The sequence below is a fragment of the Lithobates pipiens genome, unplaced genomic scaffold (assembly GCF_037356315.1).
Source record: "Lithobates pipiens isolate NorthernLeopardFrog02 unplaced genomic scaffold, aLitPip1_a1.2 Scaffold_1, whole genome shotgun sequence".
In the NCBI taxonomy this organism is placed as follows: domain Eukaryota; kingdom Metazoa; phylum Chordata; class Amphibia; order Anura; family Ranidae; genus Lithobates; species Lithobates pipiens.
Window position 1 is genome coordinate 193,898,867 of NW_027507685.1, and position 27,870 is coordinate 193,926,736.

The 27,870-nt window shown below is 42.2% G+C and overlaps 1 protein-coding gene across 2 annotated transcripts in view; it reads right to left on the reverse strand.

The window, feature by feature from the left end:
- Nucleotides 1-998: 998 nt before the first annotated feature.
- The window catches only part of OPHN1 (oligophrenin 1), a 201,576-nt gene continuing 174,704 nt past the window's right edge, over nucleotides 999-27,870 (reverse strand). For both annotated transcript variants that reach the window (XM_077479375.1, XM_077479367.1), the window contains 3 exons: nucleotides 26,636-26,686; nucleotides 22,207-22,261; nucleotides 999-8,772 (listed from right to left, as the gene is read on the reverse strand). In XM_077479375.1, the coding sequence (XP_077335501.1) occupies nucleotides 22,216-22,261; nucleotides 26,636-26,686 (97 nt within the window). In that variant the 3' untranslated portion in view covers nucleotides 999-8,772; nucleotides 22,207-22,215. The remainder of the gene's footprint in view (nucleotides 8,773-22,206; nucleotides 22,262-26,635; nucleotides 26,687-27,870) is intronic.

Sequence of the window (27,870 nt, forward strand, 5' to 3'; positions counted from 1 at the left end):
CTTTGATCCAGATCTGCAGATTTTTATGTAGGAACTTTTATTCACGTATTGCACTTTATTGGATCTGCGAAAACAAAACATAAAACCACCAGTGTTTTACGCTATGTGGTGACTTTCTTCTCTTCATGGTCACTTTTATTTGTATGCATTAGCACTCACATGGTTGATGTATATATTTTACACAAATTGTTCTGTTGTGTGATTGCCAGCTGCTTTTTTTGATCACTTATTACTTTCACCTGCGCAACTCCAACTTTTTTTTTTTTTTTTTTAACTACAATATAGAGTAGTTCTTCGTAATATATGTTCATTTATATTTAAATCAAATAAATATTAAGAATAATGGGCAAAAAATTGTATTGCTCCCTTACATTGGTGAAAAGTCCAAAAGTGACCTGGGGATTGATGGTCAGTGATAGAAGAGGCCTAGTACACTGGTGGACAGCGGGAAGAATGATCCTTACATTGGTGATCAGTGGGAAGAATGCTCCTTACATTGGTGATCAGTGGGAAGAATGCTCCTTACATTGGTGGTCAGTGGGAAGAATGCTCCTTACATTGGTGGTCAGTGGGAAGAATGCTCCTTATATTGGTGGTCAGTGGGAAGAATGCTCCTTACATTGGCGATCAGTGGGAAGAATGCTCCTTACATTGTCAGTGGAAAGATGGCGCAATGTTTGGCCTTACAGGGATGCACGGCCGGTTCATGCATCCCTACACAGGTAGTCCCATTTATGTCAACTAGGATGCAGCAGCTGCAGAGACACAGCTGCTGCTTCCAATATGACAGCCTTAAATACAGTGTTCACCCATACGGCTGTCAAATTAGGAGCAGTGGCCATGCAGCCACTGAGTCTCAATTGAAATGAATAGGGCAAACATGATGGTCCTCACAATTGCATATACGCTATAGTACACTCATGTGAATGAGGCCCAAGACATATTTTGAAAGGACTTTTGCACACATTTTACCACAAAGAACTTAAAGTACCAAAAGCAACTTTTCCATAATATTTATTTTCAACATCCTTCACTTAAGCCAACACTTAGAACTACAATCCTTCATAAAATAAGTGAGCCGTTAAAATATTTACAGGACAATTTACAGAATTATTCACACAAAAAAACAAAACTTCAAGATCACTAAAATTGCACCAATGGCACTGTAATTACAATGATGTCATTACATGGCGCATAAAGAGAGCATGACACAAACTATCTTCAGATGACCTTCTAGTAGAGCTCATCCGGGCCCTAGGCATGTAGAATTTTGTGTAGATCTACACATGGACTTAAGCTGAACTCCGGCCTTCACTCTAATGGTCTTTGTACAAAGGTACATTGTGTCTTAACTTCCATACTTCAGTTTACTTTTGGTCAAAAAAAAAAAAAGTCTGTGTGTGTATTATATATATATATATATATATATATACACACACACACACACACACACACACACAGAGTATCTGACAAAAGTGAGTACACCCCTCACATTTTTGTAAATATTTTATTCTATCTTTTCATGTGACAACACTGAAGAAATGACACTTTGCTAAAATGTAAAGTAGTGAGTGTACAGCTTGTATAACAGTGTAAATTTGCTGTCCCCTCATAACTCAACACACAGCCATTAATGTCTAAACTGTTGGCAACAAAAGTGAGCACACCCCTAAGTGAAATTTTCCAAATTGGGCCCAATTAGCCATTTTCCCTCCCCGGTGTCATGTGACTTGCTAGGGTTACAAGCACTCAGGTGTGAATGGGGAGCAGGTGTGTTAAAAATGGTGTTATCACTCTCTCATACAGGTCACTGGAAGTTCAACATGGCACCTCATGGCAAAGAACTCTGAGGATCTGGGAAAAAAAAATTGTTGCTCTACATAAAGATGGCCTAGGCTAGTGATGGCAAACCTTGGCACCCCAGATGTTTATGAACTACATTTCCCATGATGCTCAACTACAATACAGCGTGCATGGGAGCATCATGGGAATTGTAGTTCCAAAACATCTTGGGTGCCAAGGTTCACCATCACTGACCTAGGCTATAATAAGTTTGCCAAGACCCTGAAACTGAGCTGTAGCACAGTGGTCAAGACCATACAGTGGTTAACAGGACAGGTTCCACTCAGAACAGGCCTCGCCATGGTTGACCAAAGAAGTTGAGAGCACATGCTCAGCATCATATCCATAGGTTGTCTTTGTGAAATAGACCTGGGAGTGCTTCTAGCATTACTGCAGAGGTTGAAGGGGAGGGGGATCAGCCTGTCAGTGCTCAGACTATACGTCACACACTGCATCAAATTGGTCTGCATGGCTGTCGTCCCCTCTTATAAAGATGATGCACAAGACCACAGTTTGCAGAAGACAAGCAGACTAACAACATATCCATGTCCTGGAACCACGTCCTGTGGTCTGATGAGATCAAGATAAACTTATTTGGTTCAGAGTGTGTGGCGGCAACCAGGTGAGGAGTACAAAGACGTGTGTTTTGCCTACAGTCAAGCATGGTGGTGGGAGTGTCATGGTCTGGGGGCTGCATGAGTGCTGCCAGCACTGGGGAGCTACAGTCCATTGAGGGGACCATGAATGACGACATATACTGTGACCTACTGAAGCAGAGCATGATCCCCTCCCTTCAGAGACCGGGATGCAGGGCAGTATTCTAACATAACGACCCCAAAAACACCTCCAAGATGACCACTACCTTGTTAAAGAAGCTGAGGGTAAAGGTGGTGGACTGGCCAAGCATGTCTCTGACCTAAACCCTATTAAGCATATGTGGGGCATCCTCAAATGGAAGGTGGAGGAAGACCGCAAGGTCGCCAAATCCACCAGCTCCGTGATGTCATCATGGAGGGGTGGAAGAGGACTCCAGTGGTAACCTGTGAAGCTCTAGTGAACTCCATGCCCAAAAGGGTTAACGCAGCGCTGGTAAATAGTAGCTAGACAAAATATTGACACTTTGGGCCCAATTTGGCCATTTTCACTTAGGGGTATACTCACTTTTGTTGCCAGACAACATGTAGACATTAATGGCTGTGTGTTGAGTTATTTTGAGGGAACAGCAAATTTACACGGTTATACAAGCTGTACATTAACTACCTTACATTGTAGCAAAGTCTAATTTCTTCAGTGTTGTCACATGAAGAGATAGAATAAAATATTTACAAAAATGTGAGCGGTGTACTCACTTTTGTGAGATACTGTATATATACATACACACACACGCACATACATACTTACAAGGCCTGTACTGAAGGTAATGCAAATGTGGGGGTAACTTTATTATTAACTTACATAGGCCGTTCAAATTTCACAATTTGGTAGAGTAACTCTTCTGCTATAGGAGTGGTCTCCAAACTATGGCCCAGGGGGCAGATGCTGCTCTTTGCTGGTCTATATCCTGCCTTTAGGGCAATATTTATCCCACTGACATAAACAATGGGGTACAATTCTTCCCACCGAGACCAATGACAGGACACTATTCCTCCCACTGACACCAATGGGGCATTATTCCTCCCATTAACCACAACAATGGGGCACTATTCCTCCCACTGACACCAATGACAGGGCACTACTCCCACCAATGATGGGGCATTAATCATTCCCCTTATACTAATCATGGGGCACTATTCCTCCCACTAATACCAACCATGGGGCACTATTCCTCCCACTAATACCAACAATGGGGCACTAGTCATCCCACTAATACCAATAATGGAGCACTATTCCTCCCACTAATACTAACAATGGAGCACTATTCCTCCACTAATACCAATGATGGGACATTGTTTATTCCCATTACCACCAGGGCATGTTCTATTTACACTAAGAGACCACCCCCCAAAGTCTCAAAGAACAGTAAACAGGCCCTTTGTTTAGAAAGCTTGGAGACTCCTGCTCTATAGTAACTTTTCTTCTTTTTCATTGCAGGTGAATTATGGATTCCAAGCAGAAGCAACGTGGCATAATTGACTTCTTGATGAACAAGAGGTGCAAGCTTTTTGATATCCACAGAAGGCTACACAATATTTACAGAGATAACGTCATTGGTTTGAGTCACAAATCACAAGACATTGCTCTTGTCAATGGTCTCATCTCCATAAATATTCGGTAGTCTTCTGTGGATATAGGACAATCTACACCCCTTCTTCAAGAACTTAATGGCAGCACATTGCTTCTGCTTGGAATCCATAATTTACCTGCAATGAAAAAGAAGAGTTACTCGACCTATGTAACTTCTTAAAAAGTTAAGCCCACTTTTGAATCACTTTTGGTACAGCCCTCATGGATATAAACATATACATACAATAGTTTCCTGAAGGTCCCATGCATGGAAAATTGGTAGAGTTTTGGCCTGCACGGGTCAAGAAAAAGAACGTGTTCACACAGAAAGCGACAGTGAATACATTCTAACGGTACTGCACTGAAATATCGGCTAATATGTAAACTCTTTTTTCAAACAGCTGTAAAAGAAATGCACAATGTTCATAATAAAGCTAATTATTGAAAAAGGATCACAAAAGCTATGATTGTTATAAACCGTGGCCTACATGTTTTTTACATTATTTAGCTAAGGCTGACTTTTTTGGCTCTAAAAATCCAGTCACAAGGGCCATATGTTACACCTCTAACGGGTTTCATTACTGAAATAATAATGTATCTGTGAACAATTTAGCTAAACACAGAGAAGGCCAAGTTGAACAGAGTTCCTCTATCACTTATGGCTCATTGAGGAGATGAACTTATAAACAGGATGGAGGTAATCATCGACCAACGAAATTTTTTTTCTTCTGTTCTACTGTAATGCATCAAATGGAAAAACATCAACCGCGGTGGAAGAGTGAGCCAGCTAAACATTCGCTGCCAAAATGTTCCCTCAAAGAATCCTTGCAAAATCACTGTGACCCCAAAACTCAGTCAAAAAATGTCAGTAGTTTAAGATGGAAGTTTAGAAAAAGGCTCAGCAAGTCCAAAATTGGGATTGCTGAGGAACTGCAAGATCACCCTTAACGACTTATGCCGCGTACACACGAGCTGAATGTCCAATAGAAAAAGTCTGACAGAAGCTTTTCATCATATATTCCGATCGTGTTTATGCCTCATCTGACTTTTTTTTCGGGAATTCTGACAGACCTAGAAATAGAACATGTTCTAAATATTTCCAACGGAACCAAGTCCTATTGGGAAAACCGCTCGTCTGTATGCTGTTCCGACGGACCAAAAACTACACTTGCTCTGAAGCAAGTATGAGACAGAAGCTATTGGCTACTGAACATCCTTTTTCTAGTCTAGTCGTACGTCACAGCGTTCTTGACGATCAGACTTTGGTATGATCCTGTGTACTCAAGACAGTTTCAGCGGAATTTCATCGGAAAAACCTTCGGTTTTCCCGTCGGAATAAACTCTGGTCGTGTGTACAGGGCATAAGTTCACCTTTCCCAAAAAATAGACTGTGCAGCTTTGTAAAATGTTCAATAATTTTATTATAAAATGTTCATACCTGTAGGTAACATGAGAGAAAGCCAATTGTTTTTTGCATTCTAGCAAAACAACGGGGCTTCCAGAGGGGCCCAAATGGCCTACAGGTATGTCAATAAAATGAATGTAAATTATTATTTTATTTTTTTACAAAGCTGCACAGTTGGGGGGCCCTTTGACTGCATAGACCATTTCCTAGAAAAGGTGAACCTCTTGCAGATCCTTACCAATCCCAATTTCCGGAGTTACTGAGCCATTTACTAAACATCCCACTTAAAGTAGTTACGTAATACTTACCGGGTGCCTTGACTGAATAGGCAATTTCCTGGAAAAGGTGAACTTAGCCTTTCATTTTTTACTCTGTAATGAATTTATCTTATAGAGCAGTGGGACGCAGTAATATGTGCAATTTTTTAGGTTTATCTAGAGGTTGGCTTTAACCTTTGGCATCAGCAAGAATGTTTTTGGAAAAAAAAACTAAATTGTATTGAGGGCTTTATAACAATGGGGGTCTCCAAACTTTCTAAATAAAGGGCCAGTTTAATGTCCTTCAGACTTTCGGGGTGCCGAACTGGAGCTAGTGTGAGTAGAAAATGACCCAGTGTCAATGGTGTAAACAATGCCACATCATTGGCATTAGTGGAATGAATAATGACCCATTATTGGCATCAGTGGTAGGCATTATGCCCGACAGTTGGTGTTAAGTCAGAGGAATGCTGCCTCATATTAGTGGGAAGAAATGTGCCCAAATGCTGGATAAAGGCAAGTAAAGGGCCGCATCCAGCCACTGGGCCACAGTTTGGAGACCACTGGTCTAGGGTATTCTAGAATGGTGATAAATGCATCTAATCCTCTGATTCTCCCCACACAAGATCGGTTCCTGTGGCTTCTGTTTCCTGTGGTGGACTGTTTGATGTCATCATGCTCATAGACCTGCTCTGGACATGGAGACGTCAGGAACAGTCCACAGCTTAATCTTGGGGGAGCAACACTTGCAGACGGAATGGAGGAACAGGTGAGCATAAGCTTTCTCCAATCCTCTGGACAAAAACAAGCAGTTGACCCGTGCATTGCAGGCACAGCCACACTGCTTAGGAAACCTTTTTTTTTTCCTGGAGTTGGGCTTAAGGTATTAAGATTGGGCAGCTTAAAAAAATTCAGGCCCATGCACAACAATTACTGAACATTTAACGTTGTTGAGAAATGTAGTCCTGGCATTGCACAAGGCTTATTCTTTTCAATAGTATATTTTTTGCAGTAGCTGTTTTCATTAACAACTTGAGGTGAATTTCTCCAACAGACGCGGCTGCCTATTGTTTAAAGTGTCAAGCTTTTCTGTCTGTGTGGCTGACGAGGAGTTTCTCTCACTTCCTTTCTGGCAAACATTGTCAGGACAGAAAGAGAGGATCAATCTCAACTAATGGAGGCCCCAGATAGCAGTAAAAACCTCATATGGGTTCTAACCCAACTCCACTTTATCCAAAACCGAGAAGCAATCATTCCTCGAGTTGGCCGAATCAGCAGGCTGACTTTCTTTATGTCTAGCATGAGCGGTGGCAGTACATTTTCACATCACCTTTGCACATCTGTTTGTGTGCTCACCTAATCCTATGACTATTTACATCTATATGCGTAGTGTCTATGTTCGGTTAGTGTATGATTTTTCATTTGTATCGCTTTGTGGCATCGTGGAATATCATTGTTCCAGCAATAATATGTAAAAACCAAGAGCTAATTTTAATGTAAAAAAAAAAAAAAAAAAAGACGTTTAGGAATAGAGAATCAAGCAGAAAAAGCTCCTACTACCCAGGGGTGCCTTGGAGGTCCTGGTACATCAGTATCTACAAGGCATGGTATAATGCCTGGGCTGTTTTGTTAGTATGTAAACTCTTTAGATCAGGCTTTCTCTATTTATTTTTTTAACATGGAGGAATTCTTAAAAAGGACTTTCAGGTCATAATAACTACTATAGCTCACAGTACTATAATGTGAAAGTGAGTTTCTATATAAGAATAAATAAAGGAATAAGGAATGTGGAGTATTTGACACCCAGGGCTGTTCAAGACAAAGTTATTTTGTGTAAAGTAATGGAATGAAATTAATAATGGCCAGAAAAATAACTGCAGGCAGTGAAATCTGCATTTTGGTGGTCAGTGACGAAATGTCTACTTACTAGGATAGTGAATGTAAAAGTGCTCCTTTAACATTTGTGGTCAGTAAGTGGCCCCTTACATAACTAGTCAGTGAAAGGCTCCCTCACATTGGTCAGTAGAAAAGGACCTGCTAAAGACTATAGATCAGCACCCTCAATTGTTGGTTATTGTGAAAGTCAATGAAAGAAGATGCATCTTCTTACAATGGTGGTCAGTAGAGAAGGGCCTTCCTAATGATCAGTGTAAGACAAACAGTCTTACACTGGTGGTCATTGAGATAATTGATGAGTGAAGGCCCCAATTACAGCGATGGTCTATGACAAAAGGACCCCATTATACTTGTGGCCATTGGAAAGCATTCCACCCCTACAGACAGCTTAAAAGCAACTCCTGGAGTAACCTTAGGCTTCCATGGAACCCTGGTTGAGAAAGGCTGAATGCACATTCATCGTTCATAGTTTGCTTTAACTTTCATTTGTGCACCGCTTACTGTACAGGACTGCACAATGATTAAGAAACACTTTTTCGAAAGTGAGACAGCACTTATCTGCCTTCCATTAAAGAATTAAATATGCTTATTTTCTTATATTCATGTAAATATTCTACTAACGGATTAATAAATAGTGAAATGCAGTGCAGAATTCATTCTACTGTTCTACATTCATTCTGCGATTCACTTAAAAACATCAATGGACTGATAATATAGGATGGAGGAGTATTTGACCCCTTGGTGTGGCATCTGCCAAGAGGTTCTTAATTGGAGCTTGTCAAAGGTCTAAGTGGGATGGACAAGCAGATTGGTATGAGGAACATACTCATATCGTTGACCCCATATCTATCACTTCATCTTCTAGTCTATGTTTAGTTCATTCCTTCCAGTGACGACAAGCAGCTGAGAAGCATGGCTCAATGGGTTTCAGAGTTTGTAGACTTCCCATCCACTTGTGTCCTTCCAAGAGATCAGTAATAATACTTCTCAGAATGTACCAGTGGTGAATGAATAGAGGGCTCATCAGGAAACCTGTTCACCAGAGTGCGTTATGGAACAAGCTCCTTTTCTTAGCTGCCGGCATAAACCACTTTGGCAAGATGGCTGAAACGTGTCCCGGGACCAGCCAGGGAATACAACGGTTGGATCCTGCAAAATAAAAGTATAATGTGGATGTATCTTGGTGGACTGTTATGCAAGAACAAATGTCAACTTTCAGCATCTACTATTAAACATTTATTATTAAATTCATCTTCAGTAGAGTCTGTGAAGGTTCTCGTTGATACAGGTCATGGTATATCTAGTAGCAGTTAGTCACATTTAACTGAATTTTTCTGCAATGCTAAAGACTTGTTGCAGTTTATCCAAGCAGTTTCTTCAGTTATACATATCCCATAAAAATACAAGAGAGTGATGCCAGTTTTTTCTCTTCTTTTTTAAACCTTTTGTATTTTTTGTTCCCCTGCACAAAAGCAGAATGCAAGAAGCCATCTACATTAAACTGTCACAAGAGGTAAAGAACTTCAATACTATATGTCACCCACCACATATATTGCTATAGTAACATCTCTATCCCATCATTTTGACACGTCACAATCCTTCCCGCCTAGGTCAATCTGTCCCCCAGCAAAATCCTCCCCAAGTCAGAATGACCGAAGGGGATTGTACTTGGGGACAGATTGACAGAGTCCCTACTCCCTTTCTTTGCAGGGTGGGGGTGGGAGCGGGAATAAATTTGGACAGTTTGAGCCCCCAAGGCTCTCCTGCAGTAGCTGAAGCCGGCGGGAGGGGGAGGAGGGATGCCAGCCATTAGCACTTCAAAGAGGGGTTACCAGGGACGCGCTGACGTCACCGTAATCGTGGAAACCTGGAAGAATGGGTGTTTATGTGCCGGCAGGCGGTTTAATTTATTTTATTTTCAAGAATGTACTTTATGTAAGTGTGATCATAGTAGCTTTTGATAACTCATTTATGGTTTTACGTTATGTGGAGCTCCTTTTTGTCTTCTGGATGCTAGTGTGACACTGCTGTAGAGAGAATCCACAGGCATGCAAAAGGCCCTGGTTGGGTAGTCATAAGCGTGGCTGACCTCCTGTACTACGAGGTCAACAGCAGCTGGTAAGCAGGCATTTTGGCACTTGGTAGTGGTGATATCACACACAGATTATTTTTTAGCTATGGTGGTGGATGCTGTTAATATTCAATCAGTATTCAAATTTACTTTTGTATACTTTCTATTATGAATGTCACCAAACAATTGTCCCTTACTTTGGAGAATTTTCTTGTCACTTTTGTGTCTTGAGACAGGAAATAAAGGAAAATCTCCAATGGGACACAAACTGGGCAAAAAAATAAAAAAATAAACTTGAAAGGGGTTTTTATTTAAGCCTTCTCTACTCTTTCCAAAATTACAAATCAAGATTTATATTTTTCCATTGTATATTTTTGTCAAGCTATATAGAGAGACTCAAATGCAGCCCACGACATAATTAACAGCTTTACATATTTTTTAGTGAAGGACATGCAACAGGAGATGGTCCAGACATGCTACAGCAGATGTTGGAGACCAAGGACATGTTTCAGGAGATATTTTACATGAGATAACTAGAGATAAGTGATGGGCTTAGGCCAGGGGCATCTTTATTATTGATTGGACCCTGGGCAAATGTTTTCTTGGGCCCTATTGAATCCATTTAACCATTTGTGGGCTCAAGGGGCAGCTGCTGTGGGCCCCAAAACCATGTCTGGCCCCTTTTGCCCTGTGTTAAAGATAGCCCACGGCTTAGACGTGTTCGGATCCTACCTGCCAGGAAGCAATCATTGAACACCACCAATAAGCAGTGAGGCATTCCCCGATCCGCAGCTGCACATACACATGCTGCCCATTATTGGCGGTGTGGAGTGACGGCTTCCAGGCGGGTACAATCCAAACACATCTGAGGCCATCATTACTAGAGGCCAACAATTTGAGCTCCATGCAGGCCCCTTATCTGCTTGCCGACCGTACAACTTGCATACACGGCGGCAAGGCAGCTCTGCTGCGCAGGATCACTTACCTAGTACATGATCCCGCACTTCCGGGTCTGGGGCATTCATGCGCGCCACAGGTGACCAGCTCCCGTTTTGATTATACACAGCGGGAGCTGATCTGGTGGTAACGCCGACACGAGGCCAATCATTAGGCAGAGGGGCAGAAACTAGATAGAACGCCGTTCTGTCCTTAGGCAAAGCATTGATCCTGTGTTCCTGCAAAGCAGGGACATGGATAAATGCCTTTCTCTGAGTAAAAGCACAGTGCACAAACACAGGCTATGCACATGGTTAACCCTTTGATCACCTCTGATGTTAACCCCCTTCCCAGCCAGTGTCATTAGTACAGTAACCGTGCATTTTTTTTTAAAGCACTGATCACTGTATTAATGTCACTGGTCCCCAAAAAGTGTCAAAAATGTCAGGTGTCCGATTTGTCCGCCACAATATCGCAGTCCCACTACAAATCGCCGTCATTACAAATATATACACATACACACACTAATATATATATATATATATATATATATATATATATATACACACACACATACATACACACACACATACAGACTCTATGCACTACACTTTTCGCTGTCCCTTTTCTATGTTTCTAGAAAAAAATCCCAATATAGCGTATATATATATATATATATATATATATATATATATATATATATATAAAAAAAAAAAATTCCATAAATATATCCCATAGTTTGCAGACACTATATTGGGATTTTTTTCTAGAAACATAGAAAAGGGACAGCAAAAAAAAAAAAAAAAAAGTGTAGTGCATAGAGTCTGCCTATTTTTTTTTCCGTTAACTTTGTTGTCTGACTATAGACTTAAGTTTGTCCAATTTACTGTTGCCTGCCTCACTACCTCTGCTGGTAGTTTATTCCAACCAAAATCATGTAGCAGAATAAATATTGGCCTAAATTGATGAAGAAATAGGATTTAAATTTCTTTATTGAATTGGTTTTATAGCAGAAATTTTTTTTTTTGTTTTTCAAATTGACTGTCTTTTGTAAAAAATGCAGAGGTGATCAAATAGCACCAAAAGAAAGACATTTTATTTTATTACAGCGTTGCACGTTACCAGTTAAATTAATGCAGTGCCGTTCTATCGATAAATATTTCCCATTGCAAAAATACCTCCGTCAGCACATGCACAGTACCAAACGTCACTCCAGCTCATATGTTGATCAGCTGGCATGACGCCAACAGCGCATGCGCAGATCGTCGGAGGCATTATCCGACACAATGAAAACAGTGAAGGGAGAATGTAATTGTCAGATTAAGCCTCGCTGTTGCGGGGCAGGTTCTGGGTGTGTTGAAGGGCGGGTTTTCTGCGTGTGTTAAAACCTGCCGTTACACAGGCAACACCAGCCATTCAACATGCCAAACCTGTCCTGTAAACACACAAAATGCGCCGATCAGGACATGGAAAACCCACCCCGCAACAGCAGAATCTGACAAGTACGTTCTCGCTCTGCTGTTTTCATAGAATCAAATACAGCCTCCATCGAAAAAGGTCTCAGACGATCTGCACATGCGCTGTGTTACCATCATGCCAGCTGATCAACATAAGCTGGAGTGACGTTTGGTAAAGCGCACACCCATCGGAGGCATTTTTCAATGGGAGGCAGTATTTGACAGGACACTATGACAAAAAAATGGCCTGGTCATGAAGGAGGGTAAATCTTCAGGTGGCCAAGTGTTTAAAACTTTTTTTTGAAGAAAATCCTACGGGCCACACAATATTCACAACTGAGCGAATATTTGCTTGAAGCTCAAAAGTGCTGGAGGAGAAAAAAAAAATATTATACTCTATGGAGATGGTTCACATAACCACTCCAAGTCACCTGAAGCTCAAATAAGTTCTGTCGCTCGAATCGGGCAGATTTGGGAGTTTTTTGGCACGTTTGTATCCCCATGGAAATAAATGGAAACAAGCCATTTGCGCAATTTTTTGCTCAAATTTACAAAAGTAAAAAATAAAATTGTAATATATGAATGAATGTAAAATACACAAATTAAAAATCATTATAAGTAAAATAAATGAATAATACGCAATACATTAGTTAACCTCTAACCTTAAAAAATATTAAACACATTATTATTATTTGAATAATACTAATAATAATACAACACCCAAACTCATAACAAAAAAATACAATAATAATAAGAGTTAGGGTGTTTAGTTATTTTATTTTTTTAAGGGGCAAGGGTTAAAGTTAAGGGTTAATTAGTACTTAGTATTAAGGTGCTTGTACACCCCGTACAACCACTTTTACCTGCAGGTAAGCCTATATTAAAGGCTTACCAGTAGGTGCTGGAAATATATCCTAAACCTCCATGGTTTAGGAGATATTTACAATAAAGCCGAGCGCCGATATTGTAATTTAGTAAAGGGCAGATCGTGCCGTTTCTAAAGGGGGCCATGCCGCGACTGGCGGCTCACATGCGCAGGCGTGGTGTCAGCCAGTTGCAGAGCCAGAGTTCACGGTCCCGATGTTCTACCAAAATCTGTCCCCCCATCGGATACTGTGCACCCTGTACTGCGCAGGCGCAGCGCTTGTGCAGTATGGAGGACAAGGAGACTGAAAGTCTCCGAAGATGAATGGAGCCTGCGCACTGAGTCCATGTTGAAGCCACACCATCCAAGTGGACATACGGTAGCACTTAGTAAGAGGGCCCCTCGCGGGCTCGCTACGCTTTGCTCGGCTATTTTTTATTCTAACTCTATGTCCACTTGGATGGTGGGGCTGGAACCTGGATTCAGTGCACAGGCATCGTTCATCTTCGGAGACCTTTGGCATCTTCTTGTCCTCTGTACTGCGCAAGCGCAGTACAGGGCGGACACTATCCGACGGGGACAGTATTTGACAGGACACCAGAAGGAAGAGGGGTGAAGATGGATGCTCCCTGCTAGTGGGGACAGCAGTGACATCGTAGGCTTTGTTTACAGGTAAGTGACACAATGTCCTACCATGCGATGCATAGTAGCCCATTATGCTTTACCTTTGCATGGAAATAAAGAGGAAGTAAAACTCATCAGGGTTTACTTCCTGTTTAATTTATTGAATTTATTGAATTCTTTATTTATGGTTATTTGTATATTTTACATTTATTCATTTATTATTATTCCTATTATAATAATAATAATAAATAAAATAATAAATAACCCTAACCCCAACCTAAACTGAACTCAAATCCCTTATCCTAAGAGCTAATGGAAAATCAAAAAAAAGCTGAAATACCTAGTTACAAACGATGCAACAGATAATAGTTTTCTCTATTGCCACATACACACGACCGGACTTTTTGACAGCAAAGGTCAGACGGAACGAGTCCGTCAGACAATTTGATCGTGTGTGGGCTCCATCAGACCTTTGCTTGCCAAAAATCCGGTGGACTTTAGAAATAGAACATGTTTTAAATTTTCCCACCGGAACTCCGCCGGACCGAGAAATCCATTCGTGTGTATGCTAGTGCGACGGACAAAAAACGACGCTAGGGCAGCTTTGGCTACTGGCTATGAACTTCCTTATTCTAGTCCGGTCGTACGTCATCACGTTCGAATCTGTCGGACTTTGGTGTGATTGCGTGTGGCCAAGTCCGTTCATTCGGAGAGTCCATCGGAAAGACCGAACCTAGTCCGTTGAAAAGTCTGGTCGCGTGTACGTGGCATATCAGCTAATAAAAAAACACCAAAGCCCAAAAATGCTGCAAACAACCATGCAAAAAATGTCTACACTCAGGTGTGAATGTGGCCCGAGTGCCAAAGAGCTGCATCCAGGCCTTAGATTTGGCACCTGGGCTCTATGGAGAAACATTGATTGTTGTGCCCTGGGATTGGCAAACATCCCGAGTAAACAAGTGCCACATCCATTAATAATGTACCTGGGCTCCATCATCTGCTGTACAGCTCCCTACCTCCCCTTACCAGTTCCGGCCTTCTTTTCTTTCCTATTCTTCTCTTCTAGAATACCTTTCACGTTGTCCTTCCTTCCTCTTTTTTGTTCCCAGTATAAAGGATAAACCAGCCCCGAGGCTGCCATTTAACATAGTTGTAATTTTACATTTTCTAGGCTCATTGTGCCAGGGAATTGAATAGCAACCATCCAATATTAATGTTCAGCTGATATTAAGAGATTATATCTGTTCATAGTTTAATACTTGCTGCTGGATACATTTTCTGTTTCATGTTGGAAATCCAGGACTTTTGACTCGCCTGCCAATTCCCTATCGGAGTACAGGACACCGGACTTGTAATCATAGACCATGGGTTATATGATTTGGCAGGAGCAGATATAAGACAGACACAGGCTTTGGTCTTTTTTTATTCCCAGAAATCTTTTTAAAATCCAAATTGCCATAAATAACATTAACATTTGGATTCAGATTTCGCCATTCAAATCTTTGAAATTTGGTCCAAATTGAATATCATCCAAAATTCAGGATCAATTCGACCTACAAAGTATCAAGCTTTGCAATCTTGGAAAAATATTTTCTGGTTTACATTTTTGGAATGGATAATAAACCCAAAAAGCAAACATTTGATATATTGCAGTTTATCAATTCTAAGTGATGGCTGCATTTGTTTTCTTTAGGCTTTCTTCCTTCCATTTTTACTAGGAGATCTGCCAGCAAGTCTGTTTTTTTGTTTTTTAACCACCTTAATACTGGTCACTTTCACCCCCTTCTTGCCCAGGCCATTTTTTTTAGCTTTCAGCTCTCACACTTTGAATGTCAAGTCCGCAGTCATTCAACACTGTACCAAAATTAGTTTTTATCATTTTCTTGACACAAATAGAGCTTTCTTTTGGTGGTATTTAATAACTGCTGGGATTTTTTGTTTTTATTTTTCTCCTTCACTGATGTGTGGGCAGTGCTGATGAGCAGCACTGATAAGCAGGCAGCTAGGGCTTTCCTGTAATGAGAGCACTGATGATCAGTGCTCTGATTACCTGCTCAGGTCTCCTCTGCAAGGAGATGCCACTGATTGGCACTCCTTGCCTTAAACTCCGCCAGTTTCCGCCAATTCACGGCACTAATGTATTTACATGTGACCAGCTGTGATTGGATACAGCTGATCACATGGTCAAAGAGCCGCAGCCACGGCTCTTTACAGAGATCGGGGTTGCTCTGTGTCCTAGCAACAAGGCGTGGCCACGATCCCAGAGCTGCAGCATAGCAGCTGTCATATGACAGCCTCCCAGAATGAGAGCCAAACCATCCCTCCATTTGACGGTGGGTGGCAAGCGATTCAAGAACAAGCTCTCTTTCAGATGTAACAGAGCACTCACTCAAACCATTTCCCATTGAAGAGGAGCTTGCCATGATCAGCTTTTATTTATTCATGTAAAACCTTTATTCCAAAAAAGAAAAAAACTGTTTTCTGTAACCAATTATAAAGCTGGAATTTAGCTTCAAGTTGTTAATGTATCTAAACCTGCTATTCCATCTAACACGCCTATCCCCCCAGACGGACAATGCTGCTATTCAAATGTACCCCCCTGTGCTCCTTCATCCAGCGGACGGGTGCTCTAATGCAGGTGGTGTGTTACTGGCCAGATCACCAGGTGAAAATAGAAGGGGGAAAAGACCAAAAAAAGAAAATGAATGCAGCCACCACATCTGACTGGTAAGCTGCATTATATAACATTTTTGGTTTTGGGCTTAATAGTGTTTTAAAGAACAGAATGAAGGCGGACACCCTAGACTTGACTGTCAGTGTACATATATTCCATACATTATAAAAATCACACAAAATTGTATTAGATATAGATATATATCACACACACACACCGTACCCTATTCATACCCCTTGAAATTCTCCACATTTTGTCATGTTACAATCAAAAATGTAAATGTATTTTATTGGGATTTTATGTGATAGACCAACACAAAGTGCCACATAATTGTGAAGTGGAAGGAAAATGATAAATGGGTTTACATTTTTTTCTTCAAATATGTAAAAAGTGTGGGGTACATTTGTATTCAGCCCCCCCTGAATCAATACTTTGTAGAAGACCCTTTCACTGCAATTACAGCTGTAAGTCTTTTTGGGGATATCTCTACCAGCTTTACACATCGAGAGTGACATTTTTGCCCATTCGTCTTTGCAAAATATCTCAAGCTCTGTCAGATTGGATTGGATGGAGAGTCTGAACAGCAATTTTCAAGTCTTGCCACAGATTCTCAATTGGATTTAGGTCTGGACTTTGACTGGGCCATTCTAACACATGAATATACTTTGATATAAACAATTTCATTGTAGCTTTGGCTGTATGTTTAGGGTCGTTGTCCTGCTGGAAGGTTAACCTCTGCCCCAGTCTCAAGTCTTTTGCAGACTAACAGGTTATCTTCTAAGATTGCCCTGCATTTGGCTCCATCCATCTTCTCAACAACTCTGACCAGCTTCCCTGTCCCTGCTGAAGAAAAGCATCCCCACAACATGATGCTGCCACCACCATGTTTCACAATGGTGATGGTGTGTTCAGAGTGACGTGCAGTGTTAGTTTGTTGCCACATAGAGTATTGCTTTTAGGCAGAGTTCAATTTTGGTCTCGTCTGACCAGAGCACTTTCTTCCACATGTTTGCTGTGTCCCCCACATGGCTTATCGCAAACTGCAAACAGGGCTTCTTATGGCTTTCTTTGAACAATGTCTGTCTTATTGCCATTCTTCCATAAAGGCCAGATTTGTGGAATGCGCAACTATCAGTTGTCCTGTGAACAGATTATACCACCTGACCTGTGGATCTCTGCAGCTCCTCCAGAGTAACCATGGACCTCTTGGCTGCTCCTCTGATGAATTCTTGCCTTGCCTGGACGGTCAGTTTAGGTGGGCGGCCATGTCTTGGCAGGTTTGTAGCTGTGCTATACTCTTTCCATTTTCACATGGATTGAACAGTGATCCGTGGGCCTAACCCTGCTTTAATCTTCTCCACAACTTTATCCCTGACCTGTCTGATGTGTCCCTTGCCTTCATAATGATGTTTGCTCACCACGTTTCTCCAACAAACCAATGAGGGCTTCAAAGAACAGCTGTATTTATAGTGAGATTAAATTACACACAGGTGGACTCTATTTACTCTATTTACTAATTAGGTGACTTCTGAAGACTGGGTTCCACTAGATTTTAGGGTTATCAGAGTAAAGAGGGTGGAATACAAATGCACACCACACTTTTCAATTTTTATAAATTTTCAATGAGGAAAAAAAAAAAAAGTACAATAGTAGCATTGCAAAATGTAATAGAAGAAAAATTGATAGAACACAGTAAAAAATGACATACCTGAGTGTCCATCAATTGGAGGGGCCGCACATCCTACAACACACAACACTTTTCACATTTTGGTAAAAAAAATTGAAAACCCATTTATAATTTCCCTTCCACTTCACAATTATGTGCCACTGTGTTGGTCTATCACATAAAATAGCAATAAAATACATTGATGTTTTTGGTTGTAACATGACAAAATGTGGAAAATATCAAGGGGTATAAATACTCTTTCAAGGCACTGTATATATACACACTGGAGATCAAAATTTTAGAACAATTTATGAACACTTGATTTTCCCAGAAATATGTAATCTTTATTGCATAAAATTTGATGGAATATTTGTTGTGGCGAAACCATACTAATAGAAAAGTGTTTTTCAAAATAACCAAGGCACGTCAACAAAAAAAAAAACATTTTGTAGAAAACACAATGATGAAAATGAGAGAACAGCAATGACTGTAGCATGGAGAAAGACTACAACTTACATTTCTGAAGGTTAAACAATTAGTAGTACATGGGGGCCTTGCTTTGAATTACTTCAGCACATCGGCTTTGCACAGAACATCACTAATCTATCACACGGCTGTGGTGTGATTTTGTACCACTCTTCTTCCAGTTTTAGTCCACAGTTTGGTGACTGCAGTGGGTTTTTTGGTCAAAACTTTGTTGCCAAGGATTTTCCAGATGTTTTCTATTGGGTTTAGATCAGGACTCTGGGCTGGCCAGATTGGGCGATGAACGCAGGGAAGGAACCGCATGTTGTCCAATAAGGTTCAGTACCTGACCGCGAGAATGTGTTTCCAGCGTGATCCCATCGCGCTAGTTCTCGGCGACAGGGTACTGTACATCTCGCGCTGGCTGCAATAGGAAAAGGTCACATTTTTCTATTGCAGCGAGCGTGAGAAAGAAGCGACAATGTTGTCTATCTAATAATAAAACCGGCATGGGTTCCCCTCCAGGGTCATACCAGGCCCTTATGTCTGGTATGGATTTCAAGGGGAACCCCCTATGCGCCAAAAAACAGCATGGTGTCCCCCCAAAATCCATACCAGACCCTTATCAGGAAAGGGGGTGGGGATGAGCGAGCGCCGCCCCTGCCCAAACCGTACCAGGCCACATATCCTCAACATGGGGGGTGGGTGCATGTGAATGAGTATGGGGTACATCGTACCCCTACCCATTAACCTGGGGAAAAAAAGTCTCAAATAAAACACACTAGACAGGTTTTCAAAGTAATCTATTAGGCAGCTCCGGGGGTCTTTTCCGACTCCTTCGTGCTCTCCAGCTTCTTGTCCCGCTCTGCGGGCTCTTCTCCCGGTCTCTGGTTTTTCTGCTGGGCTCCTCCGCTATCTTCTTCCAGCTCCTTTGCTAGCAGTGGCCTGGTCTTATGTCCTCCTTCCCTCTTCTCCAATTCCAATGTTGACAACGCTCTCTCCCACTGTAATACCGTGTGCAAGGTGTGCAACGACTTATATAGGCATGGGGCATGGTCACGGGTGACGTCACACGGTGACCCCGTGGTTAGGCCACCAGTTGAATTTAGATTTGTCAGATAATTAAAGAAATCAGCACAAGGGGCAAGATTGGCACTAATAACTGGGAGGTATTGGAAAGTGTTCTCCAATTTTGATCAATGTTCTTTTTCAAATCTCATTGCAGTTTTTTATTCTATGCTTCAAAATATATGCAAGTCATGAAATATGCTTAACAAAACTTTTCTTTTAGTCCTGTTTAGAAAAATTTAAAGACTAAACAGTAACCTTGAAATTTAGGAAATTGTAGGTTGTTCTCTAATTTTGATCTCCAGTGTACCGTATATACTCGAGTATAGGCCGACCCGAATATAAGCCGAGGCCCCCAATTTACCCCCAAAAAAACTGGCAAACTTATTGACTCGTGTATAAGCCGAGGGTGAGACATGCCTGTCCATCCCTGTGTGTGTGTCCGTCCATCCCTGTGTGTCCGTCCATCCCTGTGTGTCCGTCCATCCCTGTGTGTCCGTCCATCCCTGTGTGTCCGTCCATCCATCCCTGTGTGTGTGTGTGTCCATCCATCCATCCATCCCTGTGTGTGTGTGTCTCCATCCATCCATCCATCCATCCCTGTGTGTGTGTGTGTCTCCATCCATCCATCCATCCATCCCTGTGTGTGTGTGTGTCTCCATCCATCCATCCATCCCTGTGTGTGTCTCCATCCGTGTGTGTGTGTGTGTGTGTGTGTGTGTGTGTGTGTGTGTGTGTGTGTGTGTGTGTGTGTGTGTGTCCAGCCTACCTTTGTCCCGAGCCTCCGTCCCGTGCCTTGCCTCCTTGCCTCCGTCCCGTGCCGTGACTTGCCTCCTTGCATCCGTCCCGTGTCGTGCCTTGCCTTGCCGCCGCCGTCCCGTCCCGTCCCGTGCCGTGCCTTCCCTTGCCTCCGTCCCGTGCCCTCTTCGTCGGCGGCCATTGTAAAGTTCAAAAGCTGCGCCGCCGCCTTCGCCTGTGATAGGCGGAACACTGAATTTCCCAGCAGCCTGTGTTCCGCCTATCACAGACGTCGTATCATCCTCGTCCGTAGTACGAGGATGATACGATGTCCGTGATAGGCGGAACACAGGCTGCTGGGAAATTCAGTGTTCCGCCTATCACAGGCGAAGGCGGAGCCGGAGGCGCGGCTTTTGAATAGAATGGCCGCTGTCTGTCTGCTCGACACGCTGATCGAGCGGGCAGACAGCGATGACTCGAGTATAAGCCGAGGGGGGCACTTTCAGCCTCAAAAAAGAGGCTGAAAATCTCGGCTTATACTCGAGTATATACGGTATATTAAATGTAAAAATATATATAAAATATATATAGTATCTCACAAGAGTGAGTACGCCCCTCACATTTTTAAATTATAACTTTTCATGTGATAACACTGAAGAAATTACACTTTGCTACAATGGAATGTAGTGCGTATACATCTTGTATAACAGTGTAAATTTGCTGTCCCCTCAAAAAAAAAAAGAAAAAAAAAAGGGCAATATTTTGTGTGGCCACCATTTTTTTCCAGCACTGCCTCTCTCGGCATGGAGAGAAGCACTTTCTAGCACTGCCTTTCTCGGCAACTCTCTCGGCATGGAGTTCACCAGAGCTTCACAGGTTACCAATAGAGTCCTCCTCCCTCTTCCATAATGACATCACAGAGCTGGTGGATAATCGAGACCTTGCACTCCTCCACCTTCTGTTTGAGGATGTCCCAACAGATGCTCAATAGGGTTTAGGTCTGGAGACATGCTTAGCCATTATCACCCTTACCCCCAGCTTCTTTAGCAAGGCAGTGGTCATCTTCTAGATGTGTTTGGGTCATTATGTTGGAATACTGCCCTGCGGCCCAGTCTCTTAAGGGAGGAGCTCATGCTCTGCTTGACCGGTATGTCACAGAACATGTTGGCAGTTTGCTACAGTGTGCGGTGTATGGTCTAAGGAACTGACAGGCTGATCCCTCACTCCTTCAACCTCTGCAGCAATGTTGGCAGCACTCATACGTCTATTTCCCAAAGACAACCTATGGATATGACGCGGAGGACATGCACTCAACTTCTTTGGTCAACCATGGCGAGGCCTGTTCTGAGTGGAACCTGTTCTGTTAAACTACTGTATGGTCTTGGCCACTGTGCTGCAGCTCAGTTTTAGGGTCTTGGCAATTTTGCAGCCTAGGCCATCTTTATGTAGAGCAACAATTATTTTTTTCAGATCCTCAAAGAGTTCTTTGCCACAAGGTGCCATGTTGAACTTCCAGTGACCAGTATGAGAGAATGAGAGCAATAACACCAAATTTAACACACCTGCTCCCCATTCACACCTGAGACCTTGTAACACCAATGAGTCACATGACACTGGGAGGGACATTTTCACTTAGGGGTGTACTCACTTTTGTTGCTAGCAGTTTAAATATGAATGGCTGTGTGTTGAGGGGACAGCAAATTTACACTGTTATACAAGCTGTACACTCACTACTTTACATTGTAGCAAAGTGTAATTTCTTCAGTGTTGTCACATGAGAAGATAGAATAAAATATTTGAAAATGTTAGGGATGTACTCAATTTTGTGAGCTACTGTATATATCCATCTATCTATATCTCTCTAATATATATATATATATATATATATATATATATATATATATATATATATATATACACACACACACACACACACACATATATATATATATATATACAAACATACGTTTACATTTTTCCAATATCTCATCCAACCCAAAAATTGAAAACATTTTATACCTTAAAGATTCAACTTTCCTCTGAATTTGAAATCCGTTGAGGAGGTGACGGGGGACTGTGAGGGAAATAAAAAAGCATTGTTAACAATGGAGCAGCCGCATCTCCGAAATATGCAAATATCACCATAAGACAGTATTTGTATAAGCAGATAAGCTTGTACCTTAAAGTATATGTAAACCCAATCCGTAAAATCTCGAATACATTGTAACACGTTGATGGTGTTTCCAAATTCATTAATGTTTATAAATCTGCATCTTTCATAAGGATAATCCCTGATGATTCTGCCAATAAGGTCCTTGTTTGGACACTTCCTGTTATAGGGTGACAACGCTCTGTCTCCCAATTGTGCTCCTACGTTGCCACCTTGTCATACAGGCTTTGGATAGAGACTATAAGTTTGAACACACATTAGGCAGACATGGTCCACTGTTGTCATCTTCAGAATGCCTGCCCTGAGACATGAAATGACATACAGATGTGGTTGCTGTGCATGCAGACAGGAAGTGGCTGAAAACAAGTATTTTAGTTTAACAAAAATGAATTTTTTTTGGAATGTACAGTGCACAGTACAAACTAATTGTCATTCAGTTTGGCTTTACATCTACTTAAACCAGCGATCCCAAGATATGAATTTCCTTACCTGGGTTGAGATAACTATGCCTTTAAATCTCCCATTGGGGAGATTTAAAGGCATAGTTATTCTTTACCAAAAAAGAAATTATGTAGGTAAGGGGCATGTGTAGATAAAAACCAAGCAGTGCAGCTTTGACCAAAGTTAAATAATGCCTTTGTTTATCAATGTAGGCCATTTACGTACCCCATGAAGCCTGGCTGGGAAAACTCTCAGGATGTTGTCAAGGACGTTGCTAAGAAAGGCTCAGCTCTTACTGTTCACCTACATCATTATAGACATGAGCACTCAAAAGCTGAGCTCAGAGCTACTGCACCAGGGGAGAGGAAGAGCATGTGAGGAGGTATGAATCGAAGAAAGAGCTTGCTCCTGTGATGGTGAAGGTGAACAGCTGGGCCTCTTTTAGAAATATCTTTAGAAATATCCTGGGCGTTTACCAGGCAGGCTTCGTGGAGTACCTAAATGCCTACACCTATAGCAAGGGTATTTTTGCTATAAGTGTAGGCCATTTACATGCCTGGAAGGACTAACTGGAAAACTCCCAAGGCGTTTCTAAGGGCATTGCCAAGTAGTTACTGGTGACCTTTACCAAGATTGAGCTTTTTCTCTGATTGAAAACCACCTCATATGCTCTTCCTCTCCCCTGGTGCAGTAACTCTGAGCCCAGATTTTGACTTACTCCTGTAAAGGCCTCTCTTAATGTCCTGGGAGTTTTCCCACTACATGAGGTATGTGTCACGGTCCCTACCGTGTCTTTTAGATGGCCAGGCGTGGTCACGCCCCAAGTGGCTCTGGGTGGTAATGAACTAATGACTGTGTGTTCTTGCTCCTGTTTCTTTACCTCTGAGCCACCCCTCAGTTCTATTCTGCCTGCTTTCCAGCCATGCCTAGTTTTGCATAAAGTACTGTGGGCAATTCTGTTTGTACCTGTCACTCTTTGATCAGCTGTGGCAGGTTACCTAATCAGCTGGGTATAAAACACTGCCTCACTCTGAGGGCTGTGTCAGTTCTTTGTCTCTTGTCACCAAAGGTACCTGTGTTCAAAGTTACAGTGTTCCAAGACTGACCCCGGCTTCTGACCCTGGCTTGTATTTCGTTTATGCTGACTTCTGGAATCCCGGACAACGGCTTTACTTCGACGATCCCTTGGCTTTTCCTGTCAAGTCCCCATGCACAGATTCACAGCCCAGGTAGCTTATCTCTTTGTTACCGTGGGCTATGTGTATTTGCAAGGGTGAGCGTACATCTCTGCACCATGGACTCCAACCTAGGTAAGCCCTCACAGTATGGCCTACACCAGAGGTCTCCAAACTTTCCAAACAAAGGCCAACGTCATTATCCTTTAGAATCTGGAGGGGCCCGGCAATGGTCAGTGGGAGTAGAAAATCTCATTGTGTCAGTGACAATGCTCCATCCTTGGTATCAGGAGGAGAAATGGTGCCCCATCGCTGGTGTCAGTGGGAGGAATAGTGCCCCATCGCTGGTGTCAGTGGGAGGAATAGTGCCCCATCGCTGGTGTCAGTGGGAGGAATAGTCATTGGGAGGAAGAGTGCCTCATCCTTCCTGTCGGAGGAATAGTGCTCCATCATTGATGTCAGTGGAATAGTGCCCCAAGGACCAAATAAGTAAAGGGCTGCATCTGGCCCCCAGGCCACAGTTTGGAGACCACTGGCCTACACCTACAGCAAGGGCACTATCTGACTTACATCAAAGCTGCCCAGTTTGTTTTGTAAAAATGCCCCTTATTTGCATAGGCAGTTTTTTTTAGTAACGGGGAACTAACCCTTTACCTTCACTTCCTGTCCTGAAGACACAACAGGAAGTGAGAGAAAATTTGCCATGAGGGCAATAAAATGTCCCCAGGCAACAATTACAAAAAAATAAATAAAACTTTGGCACTCCATCCAAAACTAAAACAAAACTTTGGTTTCGAAGGTTGTGGGGTCCTAGAACTTATTGGGTTGCTTAAGTCTGTACTGGCGGCCAATTTGTAAAAAAAAAAAAATATTCTTGGGAAAGCAACACTACACTTGGCATGGAAGCCGTATATCATGAATGTCAGAGCAGCCAAATTACTATCAGACACAGCCGCGACCATGTGGCCGGATCCCAACACGATGTAGGAATTCTCACCACACGGACAGATTTAGCTACGTGTACACATTTGAAGGTTTTGGATAAAATCGACCTGACCCTGTCCAAAAGGTCATTGGTGACTAGATGCATAGGCCAAATTTCACAACCTGAGTAAGAACTGGCCAAATAGACTATAGCCCTCTGAAGAACTGGCCTATGTAAAAGGTTTTACATTTTTTGAAGGGTTAGTTTACCTTTAGAAAAAACGTAAAAACACACACAGAGGAGGGCACCATCTAAGTGCAACATTAAAAACATTTATTGTATAACAAATTGGCAACTCGCATGAAGCTTATGAAAGCATGTAAATCAGGACGTACAGGGAACCCTGTAGCTGTGTAGCAGATGCATCCAGTCCAAGGATTTTGAAGCACTGGTTCCGCCCGGATAGGCATGAGAAGTTCAAAGCATTTCCCGGTCAGGAGGAGACTTCAGAGGAACCCAATAGATGATGTCAGATGTCAGGGGACATCCTAATTGAATGGCTGCACATTTTAAGGCATCCTTGCCTCTTTGTCAAGCCTTGACAAAGGTTTAACAAAAAGGCAGGAATATCTTGATAGGAGTAGCCATGCACTTAGGATGACCCCTGGCATTTGACAACCACTGGCAGGACATGCCGCCCCCCCCCACCCCCCACTGTAATATAAATCTTCCCAAAGTGACAAAGATGGCAACAACAAAAAAGCCAGGGCTTTTAATTAATCCCTACTCCATTTGAAGTAAAAAATTTAACGTTTTGGCTTAGATATACTTTAAAGGCCTATTACAGAAAATGGTTACTTACCTGATCCTCCCCGGCAGACTGTCCCTCTGTGTCCTCACAGAATAGGGCTATGATCCTGTTCTGGTCTTGAGGACAACAGGACCCTAGACTGCTAGAGTGCAGGGGTGGCAGGGTTAGTCCCTCCCGCCCACCCCTTGTCCTGCCACACCTGGTATGAACAAGCCCTTGTGTGGACAAAATGTGTTGCAATTCTCTGGAGGTCAGCATTGGTAGCCTCTATTTTGGCACAAATTTCCTTTAAAGAGTAACTCCACTCTTGTCAAGAAAAAAAAAGTCCCCTCTGGGTGATCTATGTACATTGCAAGGATTTTCACAAACTTTCCTACCTTTTGTTATTCTGAAGAAATAGCTATTTGCCTGTGTTCTTGGCTGGCTGAATCTGTATGGGAGTAATTTTATAATCATCAATCAGCTGCTGCACCCGCAGGGCTCTGAGCAAAGTGGCAGGGTCTGCATCCCTTAGGACATTGTAGCGCTAGGACCTGTGTGTGTTTTTTTATCCCTTTAGACGTGATTAACCCTTTGGGTGTATCTCACCAAATATGACATTTTTATTGCAAGGGATGCCCAAAATCGTATCATTGGTGTCGACTTTTGGGAAAATCAATGAGCCAATCAGACAAGTAGGAAATTATATTTCTGGGGGACCATTTGTACTTCATCGGTGTATAGAACACCTCCAGGTGGACATATTGCATTTTACAGAAAACTGCATTGCTGCAGATTGAATAGGAAAGGGAATGTTTTTAATATGACTTGTGTCATAATTGTATATGCTATATTTTTTTTCCTGTGAAAGTGGAGTTACCCTTTAATAATCTAGAAGCAACATAATCTATAATCCATTATAAACTTAATACATAAGTAATGATCACCTTCCCCTTGGTCTGGAAGCCTTCTCAAAAAACTTTGTACGGGAGGCGACTCTGCAAAAAGTAAAAGAGGTGACATTAATAGTGTGTACATTACACCAGCTTGATTGTTGTATAGCCCTAGCCAAGTGTTGAGAATGACACCAATATTAATTTTAACAAAGTATGCTGCTTCAGTGCTTTTCTATCTTTTTATCAGACATTACTATGGTAATTCTCCCTGGCACGCTGTCAAATCAACTTCTGGGCCACATCCTGACTAATGGCAGCCCGTTCTTGCATAATCAATGCTTGGAGTTTGTCAGAATTTGTGTTTTTTTTTAATCACTCGCCTCTTGAGAATTGACCACAAGTTCTCAGTGGGATTAAGGTCTGGGGGGGCTTCCTGGCCACGGACCCAAAACTTTAATGTTTTGTTCCCCAATTCACTTAGTTATTGCTTCATCATGCAGGAAAGGGCAATGTTCCTCAAACTCCAGTTTGGAGTTTTTGTACCATTCCATATTCATGGCGGTGTTCTTAGACAAAATTGTGAGTGAGCCCACTCCCTTGGCTGAGAAGCAACCCCACACATGAATGGTCTCAGGATGCTTTACTATTGGCATGACACAGGCCTGATGGTAGCGCTCACCTTTTCTTCTCCGGACAAGGTTTTTTTCTGATTCCCCAAACAATCGTAAAGAGGATTCAGAGAAAATGACTTTACCCCAGTCCTTAGCAGTCCAATCCCTGTATCTTTTGCAGAATATCAGTCTGTCCCTGATGTTTTTCCTGGAGAGAAGTGGCTTCTTTGCTGCTCTTCTTGACACCAGGCCATCCTCCAAAAGTCTTCTCCTCGCGGTGCGTGCCGATGTACTCACACCTGCCTGCTGCCATTCCTGAGCGAGCTCTGCACTGGTGGTGCCCCGATCCCACAGCTGAATTAACTGTAGAAGATGGTCCTGGCGCTTGCTGGAATTTCTTGGGCGCCCTGAAGCCTTCACAAATGCAGTGGAAATGTTTTTTTTTATGGGATAAAATTAATTTTCATGGCAAAGAGACTTTGAAATTAATTGCAATTCATCTGATCACTATTCATAACATTCTGGAATATGTGGAAATTGCCATAATAAAAACTGAGGCAGCAGACTTTGTGAAAATGAATATTTGTGTCATTCTCAAAACTTTTGGCTACGGCTGTAGGCATAGAAGAGACACACAGTTTTTGTTTATCCAGCTGCATTTACTCAGTGCAATTT